The sequence below is a fragment of the Canis lupus genome, chromosome 7 (assembly GCF_003254725.2).
Source record: "Canis lupus dingo isolate Sandy chromosome 7, ASM325472v2, whole genome shotgun sequence".
In the NCBI taxonomy this organism is placed as follows: domain Eukaryota; kingdom Metazoa; phylum Chordata; class Mammalia; order Carnivora; family Canidae; genus Canis; species Canis lupus.
The window spans coordinates 40764374-40785148 of NC_064249.1; the positions used below are offsets into that span (position 1 = coordinate 40764374).

At 61.8% G+C, this 20775-nt stretch overlaps 1 protein-coding gene across 2 annotated transcripts; it reads right to left on the reverse strand.

The window, feature by feature from the left end:
* Positions 1 to 552: 552 nt before the first annotated feature.
* On the reverse strand, positions 553 to 20223 carry PEAR1 (platelet endothelial aggregation receptor 1). Of its 2 annotated transcripts, XM_025430790.3 has the most exons (24): positions 20094 to 20223; positions 12896 to 13022; positions 11312 to 11456; positions 10608 to 10712; positions 10199 to 10299; positions 9237 to 9329; positions 8757 to 9000; positions 7992 to 8112; positions 7672 to 7808; positions 7379 to 7591; positions 6957 to 7131; positions 6761 to 6881; positions 5831 to 5994; positions 5619 to 5721; positions 5339 to 5485; positions 5084 to 5209; positions 3900 to 4028; positions 3677 to 3805; positions 3299 to 3511; positions 3005 to 3093; positions 2764 to 2899; positions 2511 to 2585; positions 2174 to 2407; positions 553 to 1725 (listed from the first exon to the last, which is right to left on the reverse strand). In XM_025430790.3, exons 3-24 carry the CDS (start codon positions 11407 to 11409, stop codon positions 1574 to 1576), a joined length of 3105 nt encoding a protein of 1034 aa, XP_025286575.3. In that variant the 5' UTR covers positions 11410 to 11456; positions 12896 to 13022; positions 20094 to 20223; the 3' UTR covers positions 553 to 1573. The 2 variants fall into 2 exon arrangements, with proteins under 2 accessions (XP_025286575.3, XP_025286576.3); XM_025430791.3 differs by lacking the exon at positions 10608 to 10712.
* Between the last annotated feature and the right edge of the window lie 552 nt (positions 20224 to 20775).

The following is a 20775-nucleotide window of genomic DNA, read 5'->3' on the forward strand; positions in this document are numbered from 1 at the left end:
GTCGGGGCGGGAGCGGAGCCGAGGATGGAGCCCGAGGGAGGAGCGGGGCCGGGAGCCCTCCAAATGCACGCCGGAGGCTACAGCCCTAGAGAGTGGGAATCCTGTTAAAGATCGCGTCAGTCGGAGGGATCTAGGCAGGGAGAGTTGGGTGGGGGCAGATCCACTTTCTGGGGTCTGCCCTCCTGTCCTGAAAGAAGAAGGCTCCTGTTGGAAAAGGTGTGGCGCTGGATTTCTACTCTCCGCCCATCGAATTAGCCTCTGGGAGGTGCGGGCAGTTGGTGGATCCGGAATCAAAGTCTGTCCCACATGGACAGGCCCCCTCTCCTCTCTGCCTGGCCGCCTCCAGCCTCCGCAGCCGGCTGGTTCTGCTCACCTTCTGGCATTCCCAGCACCTGCCCTCCTCCAGGCCTTTGCAACGCTGCGCGTGGACAGGCCACCCCTGGGGAAGACCTGACTTATGCGGTCTATGCGCTCAGAGTGCAACAGTCTGCCCGCACCGGAGCACTTACGCAGCACTTTCCACTGGTACTTTCAGATCGCTCAACCACTCAGTCTTTTGCGGAACATTTATTGAGTGCCTACTGTGTGGCAAGGGGAACCAATATTGAGCATAATACATGATTCCTGCCTTCAGAGAACCTACAGTCTGGTGAGGGAGGCAGAGATTAATCAAAAGATCACATAAAGAAACCACCATTCCAGAGAGGGCTAGTACCTGAAGGCCTCCTGCAGGCATCCACGAATGCATTCAGGTGCGACCTGTGCTGTGTAAGAGAAGTGCTTCCATGAGGAGAGAGGTGAAGGACCAACAGCAGTTAACAGGTAAGTGGAAGAGAAGAGGACTGAGTGTGCAAAGTCCCTGTGGTAGGAAGGAGTGTGGCTAGAAGGAGGACCTGGAGCACAGGGTGACTGCAATGGAGTGACAGCGAACACAGTTCAAGGTGAGGCTGAAGAAACAGGCCCGGCCAGCAGAGCCCCTAAAGCCCTTGGCTGTTTTGACTCTAGCGAGAGAGCCATGGGGCGCCCACTCATGAAGACTTTCAGACAGAGGTTGCCTAACCACCTTGTACTCTGAGCAGGCGTTGGAGCAGGTACCAAGTGATGCAGGGAGGCCAGTTAGCTGGGTTTGGGCTGCCTCTCGACTACACACTGAGTGCCCCCAGGACAGGCTGTGTGTCGAGAAGCCCTCTGAAAACACACACACACACACACACACACACACACACAGCCCCACCTGGGAGTGCACAGAAAAGGAACCCAATATACATTTTTTACATTAATCTGCAATCAGACTTTTCTAGCAACATTCATCCCAGCAGTTTATGTACGAGGGCCCTGGGGCCTTGGGAAACAGCAGGCCCGGACACACAGGAAAGGGAATGTGGGCTTCCCGCGGACCAGGGTCTCCCATCCTGTAACCTAGGAGCCAGGCCCTGACTCCTCAGCATCCACTGCCTCTAGTAAACGTGTCTGTGTTCACGGCCTGCCAGTCCTCTCCCTGCTCCTGGCAGGATGGCAGGCTCTGTCCCCAGCCTTGGGCAGCAAAGAATGGTATGCGTGCCACCCTGACTCCTCAGCGGTCCTGGCGCCGGAGTGGGGGTGACGGGGGATGGCGTACTGGAGGCAAGTCATAGTGTCCAGGGATGTGGCTGTTCTTCGGGGAGTCGTAGTGGCCAGGGGGCAGGCCCGGAGGCAGTGGGGGCTGGGAGCCCACAGAGTCTCGGTCTGGGGACAGAGAGGGGATAGGATGGGAGGTGGATCCTCCCTTCTCCTCCCTCCCCCCTCCTCCCCTCTGCTGCCTCTCCTGCCCACAGACAGACAGATGGTGCCTGGATGCAGGCCAATTGTTCATGTCCTCACCCTGACCTGCCCCCCTCACAGGATGAGGACACTGTGCCACCAACCTGTGTCACTGTGTTCCCCTTTTCTGGGTACTGATCCTACAAGTCAGGTCCTGTAGGACCACCATTTCAAATCCTCAGCTCTGTGAGGTAGGAACCACTGCTCCTAGGAACCAGGACTTTGCCTGGTATGAACCCAAGTCTGAGCCCAAAGTTCACGCTCCTGCTGCCACACCATGCCCCCTGCTGGGCTCTCCTCCTCTGACCCTTCCTTCCCCCTCCCTCATCCTGGTTACCTCGAGCCCCTGCCCCAGCAGAGAAGGGAGGCTCACCGTAGGTCAGAGGACTGGGCTGTTCATAGGTGCCACTGTCTCTCTGTGGCTGGGGGTGTCGCCGCCTCTGGCTGTCCCGGAGCTGAGGGGGCTGCCTGGGGGGTGACCCTGATGGTGGGCCTTTCATCTCCACATAGCTGCTCTCCCAGGGGTTCCCTAGGAGGCTGGGCAGGTCCCGGATGGTGGCATAGGGGTTTTCACTGCTCAGGGAAGCCACGCTGGCCCCCAGCTCCTCTTCAGAGACAGGCCATAAAGAGAGAGGAAGGAAGTCAGGCTCTGTGGAGGCCATGGCTCCTCACCCCCAGCTCAGCCCCCTCCCTCGCCCCTGTGCCCATACCTTTGCTGGAGAATAGGCCTGGGCCACCATTGCTACCGTGGTTGTGGCTGTAGCTTCGGTCCAGGCGGCCGCTACCTGAGAAGGAGGAGGAGGAGGAAGCATTGGGTGATCAGACTCTGCTCTTGTTTCCAGGCTCCCACCTCCTCTGGAACTGGAGCCCAGACCCCTTCTTCAGAGATCCACATTCAAGTGGGGCAGGAGGCTGGGCTGCCCTGGCCACCCTCACCAGGGGCCCCGGCCTCCAGGCTCTTACCCCTGTCCAGGGGCCCTGGTGGGGGCTCCCGGCGGTGCTTCCAGTCAGCAGGCAGGGTGGTGTGGTTTTCGTGCCCATGAGCTCCCCCTGGCCGTTCAGGGACTTGAAGGCTGGCGAAGAGCTGACTGCCTGGAACCTAGTGGAAGGGTTGGATAGGGAAAGTAACATGCCAGGATGGAACTTTCCAGAGAACTAGGTCTGTGCCCACCCCTCACAGTGCATCCCCTCCACCAGCACTGACCTTGTTAGGAGGCGGGGGATTCGGGGAACACTGTGACAGGGTGTGATAGCTGGGGTTAGAGTAGTAGTGGCTGTAGCTTGGAGGGACATCTGCATGAAGAGATACAGATGCATGGTGACCTGGCCGGGCAGAACAGGCCTCAGCCCAGGAGAGCTGCTGTCCCAGCAGATCAGCAGTTGGTCTCTCCCAACTTCTCTTCTCCCTCCAAGTCCCCACTTCCCATATCCTCCCTGCCCCCACCCTCCTGGAGCCTATAAGCCAGCCCTTCACGTGTGCCCTGCCGGGCCAGCTCACCTGGCATGACATACTCAGAGCTGTCCAGGCGCCTGCTGCTGTAGGCGACAGCCAGGTGTTGGTGCTCCTTGCCTTTCTGCCAATGGCGGTAGCCAATGAACAGTGCCAGCAGGGCCACCACCAGGGACCCAAGCACTGCGATGCCAATCACCGCCCCCAGCGAGTTATAGGTCACTGGAGAGGTAGGCATCATGGTGAAGGGCTCCTGGCTTCCTAGGAGGATAGGACGGCCACTCAACATGGTGTCTGGGCTCTGCTGGTGAGCATAGGGCGTGTGCAGAGGAGAGGCCCCAGTAGGGAGGCAGGGAAGATGAAGGATCTGGGTCCTGGTTCCCTGGGGACACCGCGGAGGAGGAGGGGGACTAGCAAAGAACTCACCAATCCTGCAGGGGGCACCACTGTATCCCGGGGGACACAGGCAGGCCCCAGTCTCCGGGTGGCACCTCTCTCCAGGACCACACTGGCAGAGCTGGGAGCAGTTGGCACCAAACATCCCGGGAGAGCAGCCTGGGAGAGGGACAAGGAGGCAGGTGGGGTAAGGGGCAGAAACCTGCAGTCTTGGGGCTTGGGTGCAGGGCATGAGTTCCCCTTCCATTGGTACCTTCCAAGCAGAGGTGTCCAGTCCAGCCTGGAGGGCAGGAACAGCTTCCATGTTGAGGGTGGCAGGTCCCCCCATGGCGGCACAGGCAGGGCTGGGCACAGTTGGCTCCCCAGCGGCCTCGAGGGCATGCTGCAGGAGACAAGTGATGGTCTGGAGGGGCAGGGCAAGCCCCTACTGGATGAATCCTCGGCCCCCAGCATCACCGAATCTGCTCAGGGTTGGTCTCTCTGGGACACCAAGGTTTTGAACCACAGCTGCACACCGATGATTCACAGATGCTCATCATGTGCCCAGCTGCCCACTGAAACCTGCACTTGGTTATCTAATGGCCATTTCAAAATCCCATGGCCAGGGCCAGACAACCACTCTTCTATACGACCCTGCGTTGCTTAGCCTTGGATTCTTTTTTTCTCTTTAACACAAGAGGGAAGTAAGCACCCATACTATCTGAGGTATAACCTTGGTATGCCTGACATTAGTGAATCCCCTAATGGTCAATGGAAGCGAATTCTATGGCGACCTCCCCGCCCGCCACCTCCGAGCCCACAGCCAGCCTTTTCTGGGTCACAGCTTCTCATTTCTCCTTTCTAATGCTTGTGGTACTTGGTTTTTGGACTAATCTGTTCCATGATGTTCTTTATATATTTACATGAGGAAGAAGCCACATACAAATATAAATTGAAGGGGTGCCTGGGTGGCTCAGTCGATGAAGCGTCTACCTTCAGCTCAGGTCATGATCCAGGGGTCCTGGGATTGAGCCCCACTTTGGGCTTCCTGCTCAATGGGGAGTCTGCTTCTCCCTCTCCCTCTGCCCCTCCCCCTGCTCATGCTCTGTCTCTCTCAAATAAGTAAATAAAATCTTTAAAATAAATATAAATCAAAAAATGCAGAGGCAAAAAAAGAACATGTCCAAAACCAAGCTTAGGGATCTCCCCATATCCAAATAATGCCCTTCCGAGGCTCCCCTGCAGAAGAGCAGAAGACTTGTCCTCCTGACCTGTTGTTCACTGCTGTACCCCGAGTACTCAGGTGATTATATAATGCTTGTACTGTTTATATAAACTATTGAATCAAAGTGGGCCCAGAGGCTTTTATACCCCAAAGCAGCAGAACAGAAGCCTCTGGTCCTCAGCCTACCTGTCGGCTGCCCACACATGCGCTCTCACACACAAGCCGCCACGTACATTGGGAGCAATTGGTCCCTGTCCAGCCAGGCAGACAGTAGCAGGTCCCATCTGAGGGGTTGCAGGAGGAGTGGTTGGCACACTTGCAGGGCACACAGCGTTTTCCATAGCGGCCAGGCTGACAGGCTGGGGGAAAGAGGCCAGTGGTGACTTGGGGTAGAAGAAACCAAGAGGGGTACCCTCAGGGGGCTTCTGGCATCTGAAGTTGAACTGCACCCTCCTGCTGGCAAGTGGAGGAAGGAGAGGGAGCCTCACATCTCTGGCAGGAGGGGCCTCGGAATCCAGGGGTGCACACACAATTGCCATTTTCGGGGATGCAGGTGCCCCCATTCTTGCAGGTACAGGTGTTACTACAGTTGGCTCCCCAGAAGCCCTCGGGACAGGGCAGGTGACAGCGGGTACCTGTGGGAGAGAAGGGGAGAATGAGCCTGGCCAGGCCTCCCCACTTCCACAGGGGCTCTTCTGGATACATTTCCTGTAGGATATATCCCCCAATTCTGCTGCGGGACTGGGGCCAGGACCCCTCAATTCTCACCTGTCCAGCCAGCCTGGCACTGGCAGTGTCCATGAACAGGGTCGCAGCCATCAGAGTGGTCACAATCACAGCGACTGGCACAGCCTTCTCCAAACTGCCCCTTCTAGGAGAGCGAGTAGAGGGCAGGGCAGGCCAGTCAGTCAGCTGGGGCTGGGGTAGGGGGTGGCTATGACCTGCCCTCCCCTAGGCAGACCAGGCTGTTGAGCACTTACCGGGCAGGGGAGCTGGCAGTGGGTCCCATGCCACCCAGGGGTGCAGGTACAGGCTCCAGTTTGGGGGCTGCAGGCTGCCTCGTGGGCACACTGGCAGCTGGCATTGCAACCGAAGCCCCAGGTTCCAGGCGAGCAGGGCACAGAGCAGTTACCACGCTGCCAACCTGGAAGAGGGGCCCTGCAGGTAGGCATGGGGATCCAGCCCGGACCCTGAACAAGCACACATACGGGGCATCGGCTGTGTGGGGCTCTGTGTTAGGAGCTGGGAGTGGAAGTGGAAGTGCAAGTGGGAAGTGGAAGTGGGAAGTGGAAGTTCAGGGCCCAGGCAGGAGGCAAGCATGTGCACCGGTTGAAGCTGCGAAGACGCTAGATGGCTGCCCGTGGTGCATCACCCCCTTCTGCGGCCTGCCTCTCCTGCAGAATGGGGAGGCTTGGCAGAAAATCCAAATGCTTAGAGCAAATCCCAAGCCTGGTAACTAAATGAGTTAACGCAGATCACGTGTAAGACTACGGGGAGGTGTGGGGACTGGAGGTTGGTTAAATATCACAGAGAGCCAGCCAAGTACCACAAATCCGCGTCAGAACCCAGCCTCCAGGTGGCCAGCGGGCCCGGGGCGGATCTCAGAAGCCCTTCCCGGCCCTGCCCTTGTATGGTTCTAGATGACAGAGGGTGAGGCATGCTCGCCCGAAAGGGGGCTTCTGACTGGGCCTTTAAGCACCAGGAGGATTTTTGTGGTTGAAGAAAAGCAAAGTGGATATTCCAGGAAGGAAGTAGCCTGGCTACTTTCCCACCGTCCAGCTGCTGCCCGGGGCTCCACCCTCACCCTGCAGCCTCTCCCCTGCCCCGGGCCCGCCCCTGCCCTTGGGCCCTCCTTCGTCCCCGTGGCCCAGCCCCCAAGCCGCCCCTCCCCGGAGGCCCCGCCCCATTACCCTCCTTGCAGACGCAGGCGCCGTCTATGGGCGAGCAGGCGATGGCGTTGTCGCAGGAGCAACGCGCGGAGCAGCCCACTCCGTAGGTGTCGGGGGGGCAGAGGCTGGCGCAGTGCGGGCCCTGAAGGCGCGGGAGGGGGCCGTGAGGGGGCGGCCCGGCCCCTCCGCCCGCCCCCGGGCCATCGCCGGGCCTCACCGTGTAGCCGGGCGCACACCGGCACAGGCCGCTGTCGGGCTGACACACGCCGCCGTGCAGGCAGAGGCAGTGCTCCTGGCAGCCGGGCCCGTGCGTGTCCTGCGGGCAGCTCTCGTTGCAGTACAGGCCAGCCCAGCCCGGCAGGCACGAGCACTCTCCGCTCATCGGGTGGCAGCTGTGGCGGGAGCGGGCGCCGTCGGACCGGGTCGGCGCGCGCCTGCCCGGCTCCCCGGGGTCCCCCGCCCCTCGGGCCCTCGGCGCGGCGGACGCGGGACTCCACCGAACCGGGGACGGGGGCCGTCCTGAGCGCGCCCCCGCACCCGTGCCCGAGGCCCCTCCCGCCCCCGGGCCAGCGTCCGCGGCTTCAGCACCCGTGGCGGCTCCCACTGGCCTCCGACCCTCGACCCTCGGGCGCGGCCCACCTGAGGCTGTGCTCCGGGTCGCAGGTGCAGGGCTCCTGGCAGCTGAGGCCGTAGAGGCCGTCGGGGCAGAGGCGCTCGGCGCAGCGGTGCCCGGTGAAGCCGTGCTCGCACAGGCACGCGCCGTTGGCGGGGAAGCAGCGAGCGCCCAGGGCGCAGTCGCACGTCTCGGCGCAGTCCTGGCCGAAGCGGCCCACGGGGCACTCCTCCTGGCACCTGGGCGCCCGCTGAGTGAGCCTGGCGGCGCCCACACCACACCCACCCGCCGCCGCTCCCGCGACCGCAAAGCCACTCACCGATCCCCCGTGTAGCCTGGAGTGCAGCGACACTGCCCGGTGAACCGGTCGCAAAGGCCACCGTTGTGACAGCGGCACTCCTGGGAGCAGTTGGGTCCGTGGAAGCCCTCCGGACAGGGCAGGGAACAGATGGTGCCCTGGAGACGTGGAAAATGCACAGAGCCCCAGGCGCCCCGACCCTCCCAACAGGAAGGGGACCCCCTGACTTCCCCGGACCTCAAACCCCAAACCTCTGCGGGTCAGGGATCCCATCCCCTTCACACAGCCTCCTCCCAGCCCTGCTGAGAACCACCCCATACCCGCAGGCCCAGCCTTCTCACCATCCAGCCGGGGGGGCAGCTGCAGGAGCCCTGAGAGGCCTGGAAGACACCCCCGTTGTGGCAGGGATAGGTGCTGGGGCAGGAGAATCCACGGGTGTCCCGAAGACAGGCCACCTCACAGCTGCTGGGCAAAGCAGCCGAGGTCAGCATGTGCCACAGCAATACCTGCTTCCCCTTTGCCTCCAAGGGCTGCCACCTGCCCGCTTTTCTGGGAGCTAATCCAGAGGCCTCAGAGCTCAGTGAGGCATCCAGCCTTCCGGTCCCCTCCCCCTTCCCTGTTGGGGACCACAGGAGTCAGAAAGCTAAAGGTTTCTGGGACCAGAAATGGTGCAGAACAGCCAGCAGCACCAAATGGGGTAGGGCACCCCTGCTCCTGCTGTCACCTCTGGGGGAATGCTTCTGCCGGCCATAGCCTTTCTGTCCCAGAGGAGCCCCTCAGGATCTCTACCTAGTGCCTCTCCCTCACACCGCCCACGCCTCCTTGCAACCGGCTTCTGTGGGACCCTGTCTCAGCCCCACTTGGCGACACATGTTCACACACATGCACGCTCAGGCCATCTTCATAGCGAGCCTTCTAGGTGGAGGACACTGTTGCCCTCTTACACATGGGAAGCAAGCACGTGAACAGTCAATGATTTGTTCAAGGTCCCTCAACTAGCTAGTGGCAGAGTTGGGATGAGGACCTTGGCCTCTCCATTCTGTCCCGTTTGGGACCCAGTCTGAGTCCCCTCATATCCCCATGTATCCCTGCGACCCATTGTGCACCTGGGTCCAGTTCTCTCCAGGGGGCAGAAGCAGGCTCCAGTCTGGGGGTCACAGGGTGCTCCATGGCACTGGCAGCGCAACTGGCAGGCAGGGCCATACTGGCCGGGGTGGCAGGGCTGGAGGCAGTGTGGGGGTTGTAGGCCAGAAGGGCAGAGACACGCTCCACTCTTGGGGTCACAGGAGCTGCTGTTGCCGCAGTGGCAGGGCTTGTCACACTGTGGCCCCCACATTCCTGGGGCACATGCTGTGGGATGAAGGTAGAAGGATGTCACCAGGGGCTTGCCCCCTCCCCAGCGTCCACTCAGTCCCTGCTCTGTCTCCCAGCTGGCCCCCTAACCCATGCCCTGTACCACACCCCCAGAAGAGGCAGCTAGCTACCATGGAGCTCTTGGGGTACCTGTCCTAGGGGACCAAGCACCTGTGAGCAGTGGGGAGGGTGCTGCCCAGGGTCCTCTGTCCCTGCTATCACCAGGCACTCACCACTGGAACAGTCGTCACCCCGCCAGCCCTGCGCACACTGGCACCGATTGGGCGCCACACAGCGGCCATGAACGCACTCCTGGGCGCAAAGTGCTGGGGCAGAGATGGAGCGAGTGAGAAGCGCTTTCCCTGCTCCCAACCCCCTCTCCTCCCTGGAAGCTCGACCCCACCCTCCTCTGCATGGGGCCTGGTAATCACCCCCCCAGCACTTCTTTTTTTCTTTTTTTTTTTTTTTTTAAGATTTTATTTATTTGACAGAGACAGCAAGGGTAGTAAGAGAAGGAGAAGCAGACTCCCCACTGAGCAGGGAACCCAATGGGGGACTAGATCCCAGGACCCCGAGATCATGACCCAAGCTGAAAGCAGACGCTTCACCAACTGAGCCCCCACACACACCAGTAGCACCTCTGCCTCTAAGAGGTGCCACAGAACAGTGAGGGCCCACATCTCAGGCCAGAAGTGGACCAGAGCTCAGAACTGCAGGCTCCCCAGGCCCACTCTGTGACATTCTCCAAGTATCTTGTTAAGGAAATGGAGAGGGGACACTCAGGTAGGGACCAGACATGGCTGCTGTGCAGAGCAGGGTGGGCAGAGGGGGCAGGTGGGCAGGGGTCTCTACAGGACTGAGGGAAGGGGAGAGGGCCCAAGCAGATTCTGGTCGGGGGGGATTCGGGGTGGGCTGGAGAGCCTGGGCAGTGACAAGTCAAAGACAGCAGCAGAGAGACAGGGCCAGGAAGAGACAAAGATGGGCCCAGACCCATGGTGACAGAGAGACACAGGCAGCCCAGAGACAGGCGGACATGCAGAGACAGAGACTGCACAGTGGAGAGCCAGGCAGAGAGGGCAGCTGCTGTCCTAGGGGGACAAACCCAGAGGGGACGGGGAAGAACTGGGAAGGGTGGGCCAGGGCCCCACACCCCACGGCCCCAGCTACCACCACCCTGCCCCCACCCAGGACTCACGGACACAGGTGCCCCTGCTCTCATAGAAGCCCTGGCAGCACTGCAGGCGCTTCCGGTGGTCTGTCTTCACCACCTGGCGGTACACTGTCCGGTAGACAACTCTAGGGGAGACCCCAATGGTGGCCCTCAGTGCCCCCGCTGAGGCCAGGCCATCCACCCCATCACAGTGTGGCACTGGGGAAGGCCCAGGGGAGCACAGGAGCGCTCCCTCATTGCCCCCTCCCTGACCACACGCACACACACAGGCATGCAATACCCCACGCATGCACACACCCCACATGAGCTCCCCAAACCACCCCTTGAGTGCTTTGAAGCCAGAAGTGTCCTCTGCACTCCAGAGTCTTAAGAAGAGATGAGGGTGTGCAGGGCCAGGGCCAGGGCCAGCTGAAGGGAACGGACGTGCACTCACGTGGGCTGGGGGCAGGTGTGGGGGCTCTCCCAGGGCCGGTCACAGGGCTCCGAGGGGAGCTGGCTGAAGGGGCGGGTGTGGGACTCCTTGGTGGTGGTGGTGAAGCTGCAGGACGGGATGGGGTAAGGGGCCAGTGTAGGGGGCTGACACAGGGCACTCAGGAAGCAGGGGTATGAGGGCTGGACCATGGTGGGGCATGCTGCCCCTAGATTTGGGGTTGCCCTAAGCCTAGGGTGAACCCTGATCCTGGCCCCCTCCTTCTGGAGGGGGTCCTCCCAGATTGGAATGTTCCAGGGACACCACTATCATTGCCCCCTCCTCACCCTATAGGACCAGAGCCTTTCATCTTGCCCTCCTCCTCATCCCTACATGGGAGATTGAGCTAGAACTGATTTCTGGGCCCAGCTGATGGAGAAGGGTCGACCCCCCGCCCCCCGCCTCCCACCAGGCCTCATTTCCCCAACTCTGTCCTCTCTGCTCCCCTGGACCAGCCCCCTTGCTTGCTCCACAGTGAATGGCTCCCACCCTGTGCTCTGTCCTACAGCCAGCTTCCCACAGGGACAGGGGACGGGGACAGGAAAGGACAGGGTCAGAGGCAGCCTATGAGGGGGGCAGAGAGCGCAGAGGAGGGGAGGCAGAAGTAGGAGGGAAGAGGAGACCCAGTAGGCCACAGGGGAGCTGGGGAAGCAGCGAGGGCCCCTCACCTTTCCCAGAAGCTGCAGGTGTTGGGGTCACTGGGGTTGAGGGTACCAGCCAGCCCCAGGCCCAGGGCCAGGAGGAGGGAGCGCAGAGGTGGTGGCATCGCGGAGGCCGGGCGCCGGGCGGGCTACAGGTACTACAGCTACAAGCCTGGGGGGACCAGCAAGAGGTGTGCAGAAGACCCAAGGCTGCCTGGCCCCATGCCCCGTGGGCTCTGCTCCCTCAGGTCCTGTTCCTGACCAGGTGGCTGTTCCCTCCACCTGGCCATCCTCCCTCCATTCTTCACCTGACTCCTCACCCCTGAAAGTCTCCCTCAAGTGATGCCCCTCCTCTGCAGACTGCCCCCCATCCCTCCGGCACCCTTTGCTCACACCCAGCCCAATGCCTCTGGAGGCAGGGCTCCTGCCCTGTACCTCTGAGCCCCAGGGCGCAGCCCAGCCCCTCCCCCGGCACTCTGCCACTGGTATACCCAGGTACCAAACTGCAGCGGGTGGGGATGTCGGGTGGGGATGTCGTGAGGGAAGCCCACTGGGGCTCAGCTGGAGTGAGAATTCACACTCTCAGCAGTCCATAATGGAACCCCACTGCAGGGGGAGCTTCCTGTCACTGCAGGCATGCAGGCGGGGCCAAACCCACTCTGAAGCAGCTGGGAGCCCATGGCAAAGATGGGTGGGAGGAGGGCTGGTCCAGACAACCTTGAAGGGGTGCCTCCTAGCCCCGGTGGGGAGGAGGGGTTTGCTGGTGGTACTGTAGCTCAGCGGGCTCCCAGGAGCCAACTGTGCCCACCTCTTCCAAAGTCCCCAGCCAGAGAGGACGCACTAGCAGCCTGAAATCAGGCTGGGGGTGATTTACACCAGGGACACAGACACACCAGGGGCAAGCCCCCCTCCCCACCTGGCCAGAGGCAGTGGCACTTGCCAGAACACCATGGTCCCCAAGTCCCAGGGCTATCTCCTGCCTGAGGAGGTCCCCAACCCTGCCTCTGATTTAAGAGCCCCCCTCCTGCACCTCCCCCACCCCCCAGACCATCTGGAAGCCACTCCCCTCCCCACGGCCTCCAACCGGCCTCCTACTGGCCTTGCCTGCCCACGCAATGGGTGGGGAGCCCACCGGGAGGGCAGGCAGCGGGTCAGGACCTCAGCTGGGTCTGCTCTGCTCCTGAGCTGGGGAGGGGCTGAGCTCCTTGAGCACCCACCCCCGCAGCTCACATTCTGTGTTCAGAGCTCCCTGCTCCCTGCCTCCCTGAGGCGCCCACATCTGCTAGTGATTTTCCCTAAGAAGAGAAAGAGGTCGTGGTTGCTGGCCCCCCTGTCCCCCTGAGAATCTCTGGAATGCGTGCTGCCTGGCCCCACCCTCTGCCCCCCACCCACACACTTCCAGGGTCCCCGCAGCCACCCCTCTACCCACCCTCCAGGTCCAAGTGAGAGAGATGCCTGATGTGACCTGTATCACCCTCCACTGCCTCCCACCACCTCCTGCTGCTGTCGCCCCCGGCTTCCCACCCTGCAGTCCCCTGGCCGGTGGCCCCGTTACTGCAGGCCCAGGGCACAGGTCCCCCTCTAGCCTCCATCACTCCTCAGGTAACTCACCAGGCCTCTGCGGCTTCCTGCAGCCTGAGCCACTCAGATGAGCTGGGGGCAGGGCAGCTCGGCCAGACCCCAGGGCCTGGGGGGCCAGACAGTGTCCTGGGGGATCCCAGTGCTCAGGATATGGAGCCTGAAAACAGGAAATAGAGGCTGGCTAGAATGAACATACATGGGGGAGGGCAGCAAGGAGTGGGGTCGTGGGACACCATGTCCTCAGAAGGTGGGATGCCAGTGGCAGGGCCAGAAGCCTCCCTCCAGGAGCTGCCTCCTGAGCTGAGCACCCTGGCCCCCTCTGCAGGGCTGAGGGGGAGGTTCAACCTGTCTCAGAGAGCCAGGCCACAGTCACCAGCATCCTTCAGACAGTCCCCAGTCTGTTCCAGGGCACCACCCCACAGCAACCTTTGCATCCCCCCATTCCCCTCCTGAACAGACTTGGCTCCTCCTCCCACCATCCCCAAACTATCCCTTCCACCCCTGCCCTGCATGGCCACCTTTGCAGGTCCAGGGCCCACCTCCATGGCCCCCCCATGTGGGCTCCCAGGTGACCTCCTCCCTGCAGGGCCACCCCTGACTGGGCCCCTGCAGGATCCTGAGCCTTCACACACTTCCCGTCTCTACCCTGTCCTCTGCCCAGCCCCCAACTGTCCTCAGACTGTGCCTTAGTCTGAATGGATCCAGATCACCCCCTCGTGCCCCCCTCTCCGGGACCTGTGTCCCCAGAGCGTGAGGCTGTAGTGGGACACACACCCCGTGGCAGGTAGAACCTGGGGCAGGGTGAAGGGCAGCAGAGAGCAGGTGGCCACCCTTCACATGGCCCCTCCAGCCAGTCACTGCCTCCTCGGCCAACGTCTAGGGGAAACGGTTCGCATGGGGGCTTCAGGAGGTGGGCAGGGGAGTATGAGGAGGGCTTGACCACCCCCCCATCTCAGGGCTGACCCTGGTGATCAGTTGGCTGGCAGGAGGGGTGGGGAGATCATATTCTCCCAAAGGGAATGCATGGGGTTCCCAGCGGATCTGTGAGACCATTCAGGGGTAGGGGGTCCGCAGGGAGGGGAGAGGTGAAGGTGAATCCCAGCAGGGCCTGACTGACCCCAGCCCCTGAGGAGGGAGGAACCCAGACCAGATCCAAGCCGGAGCCCCACCCCCACCGCCTTGTTTCCATCTGAGACTCCCTGAGGGGCTGGGGAATCTGAGGTCCTAGACATCCTTTCCTGATACCCCAAGGTCCCCAGCATTGGGGCATCCCTGCTTAAACATACCCCTCAATGGCTTGAATCAGACAGCTCTGGCTCCCCAACCTAGTCCTGCCCCAGGGGTACACAACTCACTCAGCGGGGGGGCGCCCCATCCCCCTCACCATAGACTCCTGCCTGTCACCTTCCCATCCGAGAATGTCCCATAGCCCCTGGCATCATTTACTGTGTGCAGAAAGGGGGGGAGCCCCACAATGTATACGGGTCTCTGGGAGCTGACCTCCATCCACTGTGGCCAGCAGCACTGTTTTACAGGTGAGGATGCTGGCAGCAGTGGGTCCCGGCCCCAGGGCCACCCAGCCCACAGGAACCCAAACCCGCTGGCACATGCTCCCAGTGGTTCTCGGCAGCCCAGCCCGGGCGGGGAATCCCAGGGGCTTTGCATCTCTTTGTAACAGTGTCAGTTAAGCAGGGGGAGAGCCTGCCTACCGTTAGTGGGGGCGGACAGGGGGAGGGGAGGGGAGGGGGGCTGCCAAGAAAACACATCAGAGGCGTGGGAACTGGGATGTGTCTGCAGTCGGGAATGAGTCGAGCTTTCTCCTCCACCTCAAGATGCAAGGCAGCTGGCCCCTGGCCAGGCCCTGAGCCCCCAGAGCCCCCAGGGCCGGAGTGCGGAGTGCGCGGCCTCCAGGCCCACCCACAGCCTGGCCCCAGCTCTTCTTCGATTCCCTCCAGCGGGGAGTCCTGTCCTCTTGTGCCCTAGCCTCTTAGGAGGAGGAAAATGAATCTGCGGAATGGGGTAGAGTTCCTGGTGGACAGGAGGCAGAGTCGAGGGCCTCCCCACCAGGTCCCCTCTGTAACTTTTCCCTGGGGGGGCAGTGACTCACAGCTCTGAGTCCCCTCCTCTGTAAAAGGGGTTGATCAGTAGCACTTCTCTCTGTGGGACTGTCTGTCCCTGCAGATCAATACAGGAGTTAATACAGATGAAGGTGCTCAATTAATATCCACTGTGTTCAGGATGGGCCTCCCTGCCTCCTGCACCCCATCCCCATCCCACTGCCCTTGGCACTGTCATACCCTTTGGGTATTAATTCCAAGAAAAGCTGTTTCTTGTTTTTTTCTGAAGAACCCCCAGGATGATCCGGGAATGGGGCCTTAGCTGCTGACACAGAGAAGGGAAGTGGGAGTGGGAGGGGGCCAGACCCCCCACAAAACCTGATCCCTCAGAACAATGGGCTGCCCGCCAGGTACATCCTTAAGCCAAAGGCAGTTGCTGAGACAGGACGCCTATGTTCTCCTTCCCCCTGCAGCCCCCAGCCTGAGCACCAACCCCTGGTGCCACTGCCCCCACCCTTCATCTCTATCTCTGTCCCCCTCCCATCTTGGAGTCCCTAGGTTCCAGGACTTATAGGTTGTCACTCAAAGCTGTGTGATCTCAGGCATGTCAGTTAGCCCTGTGAGCCTCCATTCCCTTGCCTGTAAAATGGGAGTGTGACCGCCACGTCTCCTGGGGTACAGGGAGGGTTGGACCGCTACTGCCAGTGACCTCAGCCCGGAAGCTGCCCGGTGGGGCTGCGCTGCTACACAAAGGAATCCCCTAAATTCTAGACTCTCTATTCTAGACTCTCTGCCTCTTTTTGTTTTTGTTTTGTGCTTCATCAAAAATGTTCTGCCCTCACAGTGCCCAGGGGGCTCAGCCAGTAGATCAGCTCAGGTCGTGATCTCACAGTCAGGGATTGAGCCCCACGTCAGGCTCATGCTCAGTGTGGAGTTGGCTTTGGATTCTCTGTCCCTCTTCCTCTGCCCCTTTTCTCTCTCTAATAAATAAAATCTTTAAGAAAACAAACAAGCCCTCTCTGCTTTTGCCTTTTTGCCTTTCTCCATCAATTTCTGCCTCTCTCTCCTTTCCTAAGTCAAGGCTTCCAGGCATAGTAGGGCTGTGTAGTACGTTCACTGCACTAGGGCATGCACCCTTGGGTGTGCAGCGGAAACCACGGGTGCCTTGCCCTGTATCTATCTCCCTTATCTCTCTGTTGCTTTCCTGTCTCTGTGTCTGTTTCTCCGTGCCCTTTCCAAACCCATCTTTGCTACGGAGACAGGACACTTAGTCCCCCCAATTCAGCCGGTAGACCTCAGTCTGCAGGCCCCTCCCTGCCTCTGCACAAAGGGACGCATCCTGCCCCAGTGCACCAGCAGCCAGGCCACTTTGTGCCTCCCGCCACTCGTGTGCATGTGTCCATGTCACACATGGCCCCTCCTGCCTCCAGCCAGGCCGCCAGGCCTCCGGCACGCCAGGCATGTCGGCCGGATGGAGAGACAGGAAGCCTGTGTGCTCACTAGAGGCTGGGCGGGAAGGGGGCAGGGGTGAGGGGCTGGCCCTGTGTTCTCTGTGGCTCAGGAAACAGGAGCTAGAGGGTCCTCAGCCCGACTTGTTTACTCATCAGGAAATAGGGAAACTGTGGGGATTCTGATTCACTCAACATCCATCGCATGCCTACTAGAGGCTGGCGCCAGGTGCCGCTCCCAGCCCTGCCACTGCCTGCGGGTGCCGGCCACCGCTGTCCTCACCAAGGGAGGACTATGGAAGCGCTGGGGAGCACGATGTGCTCTGGGCCAAGGGGTCGTCAGCAGCTACAGCAGGATCAGAACCGATTTCAAAGAACGAAGCACTGGGCAGAGAAGCCCCAGATGACACAGGCTGGGGAGCTACTCCGTCCAGCCTGCCCCCACACCGCCACCCTCTGACGCCCTCTGTGGCTCCCCACACCTCGGAAAGGGCACACAGGAGCCAGGCCCGCCAGGTGTCCACCCTCCAACCACCTCCGGGATTCAGCATACTTCCCCCATTCCTCCCGGCCTAAGGGCATGGGCCAGTCATGTCCCCCACTCCAGGCTGGCTCAAAACTGCACACAGACCAACACCTCCCTGGACCCCAGCCAAAGGCTTGGCACACATGTCCCTCCTCTGGAGGGCATGTGGGACTGACCCAGGCCAGTCCAGGGGTCCCTAGCCCGGAAACCTTCAAGCCTGATGGCTGGATCTGGGGTCGGTGTTGGGACTGCAGGTTTGTGCCCTGGCTTCCCCGCAGGCTGCAGGACCCTCCATCTCCTTCCTCTCCCAGGGCCTTCCCTCCGCCCCCACACACCTTGGCCATGACACTTTTGATTAAGGATTGTCTCCCCCACTGGAATAGAGCTCTGTGGGGTTTGTGCACTCTCCTGCCTTTCTCACCACTGTCCCCAGCACCGGCCAGCTCCAGAAAACACACTGAGCAGCCAGGCAGGCAGCCAGATGAATACTGAAGCCCCTGCTGACTCTCGCCAGCCTTGAAGTTACTTTGTGGGGCACACCGTGGGTGAGGGAGAGGCATCTGGTGCCCATGGCTTCACCTCAGTTCCTCGGTCAGCAGAACTGGGCCGTCATTCCAGGGCCCTGAAGGTCATAGAGCCTCCACCCTCATGGCGGGAGTTCCAAGTTCCTAAGGGATGAGTGCACCATGGTGCAAGGCCCTGAGTCACCTGGGGAAGAGGAGGTGTGCCCACACGCCTGAGCTGTTACCCTGTGCCATGGGCCTTGGGCCCTGGGGTAGCCCCACACTTCCCCCCTCCCTGAAATCAGAGGGACTGGGTTCCTGATGCGCCTTGTGAGGGTGGGGTGGGAGGCCGAGGCAGGGGAGGGGACCCTGAAGGCCCCGTGTCAGAGCCCCCCACCTGCGGGTCTCTCTGGAGATCTCTGTCTTGACACATGTGAGTGCTGTGATAGCTATCACCACCCCCTATTGAATGTGTGCTGTGGGCTAGTTGATTTCTAGTCATTCTCTCAGCAATCCTGAAAAGTGGGTGCCATTATGCTTCCCATTTTGTAGATAAAGATATCCCAGAGGAGTTAGGTAATTTGCCTCAGGCCACACAGCCGAGTGAGGGCAGAGCAGGGATTGGCACCAGGGCTACCAAACCCTAAAGTCCATGCTGCCCCTTTGCACCCTCCTTTCCCTCTGCCTCCCCTCTGGTCTTCAGACTGGATTCTCTTTTCTCTCCACCCCTTTCTTTTCTTTCTTTAGGTCTCTGCTCTGTTTTCCTAAGTCTGCCCTTTCTTCCCTCTGGCTCTTGTTTGCCATGTCACTCCATCTCTGTTCCCCTATTTTTGTCTCTATTTTCAGCTTTGTCTCTCCTTTCTTGTCTCCCCTTCCTCCTGCTGGCCTCTCCCTGCCCAATTATGTGCCAGGTTTGGTATCAACATCCTCCTTAAGCTAGCTGGTGGAGCTGGGATGGCTGGGATGGCCAGGCTGGGGTGGTGGAGCTGGGATGAGGGGGCTGGGATGGTGGGGCTGAGATGTTGGGGTTGGGGTTGGGGACGGGGCTGGGATGAGGGGGCTGGGGACAGGGCTGAGATGGTGGGGCTGGGAGGAGGGGGCTGGGATGTTGGGGCTGGGGATGGGGCCGGGGCTGGGATGGTGGGGTTGGGATGACGGGGCTGGGATGACAGGACTGGGATGCTGGGGCTGGGATGAGGGGGCTGGGGATGGGGCCGGGGCTGGGATGAGGGGCCTGGGATGCTGGGGGCTGGGATGCTGGGGGCTGGGATGCTGGGGCTGGGGCTGGGATGGCGGGGCTGGGTTGGTGGGGCTGGGATGAATCCAGGGAGGCTGTTTCTCAGTGTTTCCCAGGCCACTCTAAAGAGTCTGGGGAGCACAGCGTGGAGGCCCTGCCTGACTCTTGCACCCTCCTCAGCAGCTGGGGGGGGGGCAGGCAGACAGCAGCCCAGTGACCTCTATCTCTGCCTGGAGAGCCCATTTCCTCTTCTGGGAAAGTCTGATAGGGGATGGAATAGGGGGAATGAAGAAGCAGATGCCAACCCTTGGTTTCACCTCCCAGTGAAGACAGGGGGCCAGAGAGGCAAGCCTGGCCTCCACCCAGCTCCTCTGTGCTGGGAAGGGAGCCCCAACTACAGTGGTGAGTGTGCTGGGATGACTTTGGAGGACTTTGGGAGTGAGAGAGGAGCAGCTAGGGACAGAGGAAGGAGACAGGAGAGCTGCCCCCACACTTGGCTCATGTGGGCACACACACAGATATTAGAGCATGGATTGGGGTGGAGTTCTGAGAATAGCCCCTTGCCTGCACCAGCCCCCCGCTGAGGCCAGGGGTGAGAGCTGACCCCTTGCCCAGTCCTGCCTGGAGCAGAGGTCCGGCTCAGCCCGAGCCTGGGAACCTCGGGCCAGCACAAGCTGTTCCCCTCCCTGGGGACTGGGGTCACAGCCCAGCCCTGGGAGAGGCCACTTGTAAAGGTCAAAACAGGAGAGTGAGAACCCAGTACTGAAGACAGGCAATAGGGTGGGGCTGGGGGTGGGCTGGTGGGGCCCCGCTCTAGGGGGTGACCACCCCCCAGCCTCACCCCAGCCTTGCCACCTCAAATGATCTGCCCAGCCCAAGGCTTTCTGAGGCTACAGATACAGGAGACCATTGGCCAATTTCCTGTGCCCTAAACTGGTCAAGCGATGAGCGCCAGGGCGCTGCACACCTGGGTCCTTCCCTAACCCTCCGGCCTGTCTGGGAGCCCGGGGCACTAACAAAGCCCTGACCAGGCGCTGTGCTAACCAGGAGGTGAGTTTTGTCCATCTGTGCCTCCAACAGTCCATGGGTAGGCACCGTGTTCTGAGTCCTCGCCTAGAAAGAGTGGGGGAGGCACAGGGGACGATGGCCAGGATGGCGCACAGCGGAGATTGGCACTCAAGCGGCCTTGATTCCCGGGTGGGTGCTCCAAAGGCTCCCCTCAGCCCAGGAAAAGGACACGGTGCCCCACTCTCCCGCCAGCATCCCCCCTCCCCCGGGAGTCACGCTGGGGCGCAGCCCCCCGCCCCCCAAGGCACTCCGGGGGCTCGGGAAGAGGCCTCAGGGCATGCCACTTGCGTGCGGTCCGCGGTGGGGGGACACAGGTGCCCCCTGCCCTCCGCTGCCCCCACCCTCACGCAGAACTCGCGCCGCGGCCCTCCCCGGGGCAGGTCACTCACCTGCCTCTCACTCGGGCTGTCGTCGGCCTGGGGTGGGGAGCGCCGGCGCCCGCCAGGGAGGGGACGGAGGGGCGGCTGGACGGCGGGGAGGCGGGGCCCGCGGCCCGCGGGGCGGGGCGGGGCAGGAAGGGGGCGGGCCCCTGGGCCCCCGCGGGGCAGGAAGTGTGGAGGGGGCGCCGGGGGAGACCCGGCCGGAGGGGAGCGGGGGAGGAGGCCGGGGGTGCTCTGGGCGCCCGGGAGGGAGACGCTGGAGATGCTGGGGAAGGGGGCCGCCGGGGGCGGGAGGCGTTGGAGGGGGGGCGCCGGGGTCCGGAGGGAGCGCTGTTGGGTGGCAGCCTGGCCGGGAGCGGAGCGGAGAGGGTGGGAAGGGGTCCCCGACCCGGGACCCCCTCGGCTCCCCAGCAGCTGCAGCTTCCGGGCTTGCTCCGCCTCCCGCGCCTCAGCCTTCCAGTCTGCAAAGTGGGGCTGTGCCAGGGGCCAAAGAGCCCGTAGGCGGCGGCACCTTCCCCGGGCGGCCCGGCGACCGCGGGACCGAGGCAGGCCGCTGCCCAGTGTCCCCGGCTCCGCGCCCGCCAGAGGAGCCGGGCCCCGCCGCGACCCTGCGCCGACCCGCCTGCTCCGGGCGCCACCTGCCGGCCGTGGCGCGCACCCGCACCCCCCCCCCACCACCACCACCCCCGGG